Below are 775 nucleotides of genomic sequence, written 5' to 3'. Positions count from 1 at the left end.
GTGTAGGGGAGGGAGGGGGGAACACGTGAGCGACCCTGAAGTCACACGCTCCCTCCTGCCCCTCCCGCCCCTCCCCAGGATCCGGCCGCTGCCCATGGACAGTAGCGCCTATTCCTTCACGGCCTTTGCGGGGGTTCCTGCCGTTGAGTTCTCCTTCCTGGAGGTGAGACTTCGGGCCCTGTCCCAGAGCGGTAGCCCCTGGGCCTGCGCGCACCGTGCCCGCGACCAGCACCCGCTCCCCGCCCTGTCCCGGCAGGACGGCCCGGCATACCCGTTCCTGCACACAAAGGATGACACCTATGAGAACCTGCACAGAGTACTGCGGGGCCGCCTGCCCGCCGTGGCCCAGGCCGTGGCCCAGCTCGCTGGGCAGCTCCTCATCCGGCTCAGCCACGATCACCTGCTGCCCCTCGACTTCGGCCGCTACGGGGACGTGGTCCTCAGGCACATCGGCAGCCTCAACGAGTTCTCTGGGGACCTCAAGGTTCGAGACGCCAACCCGGCTCAGGGTTTCTGGTGGGGTGTGCGGAGCGACGCGCCACATCCCGTGAACGTGCCACCCGGGCCAGGGAGATCTGCCCCATCTCCCCCTTGGTCTAGGGCCCCTCTGCCAACCTGGCCCCTTTACACCCGCCCCAGTCACTAAGCCCTTGGGACCCCGCTGGCACCCGCCCGGCCGCACAGGGCTTCTCTCCATTCCTTCTGTCCCTCTATACCCCATACCCCCCCCCTGCCAGTCCCAGGGTCCCAGCCCCATCCCCCCAGCACCTGGACC

General features: G+C 68.4%; 1 protein-coding gene across 1 annotated transcript in view; it reads left to right on the top strand.

Moving 5' to 3' along the window:
* Positions 1 to 775, top strand: part of TFR2 (transferrin receptor 2) — a 12,274-nt gene that overhangs the window by 7,884 nt on the left and 3,615 nt on the right. Inside the window, exons 13-14 of the mRNA XM_010837928.1 lie at positions 79 to 163; positions 257 to 484. Of these exons, the coding sequence (XP_010836230.1) occupies positions 79 to 163; positions 257 to 484 (313 nt within the window). The remainder of the gene's footprint in view (positions 1 to 78; positions 164 to 256; positions 485 to 775) is intronic.

This window comes from Bison bison, unplaced genomic scaffold (assembly GCF_000754665.1).
Source record: "Bison bison bison isolate TAMUID 2011002044 unplaced genomic scaffold, Bison_UMD1.0 scf7180017864085, whole genome shotgun sequence".
In the NCBI taxonomy this organism is placed as follows: domain Eukaryota; kingdom Metazoa; phylum Chordata; class Mammalia; order Artiodactyla; family Bovidae; genus Bison; species Bison bison.
This window is presented reverse-complemented; position numbering and strand designations above follow the sequence as displayed.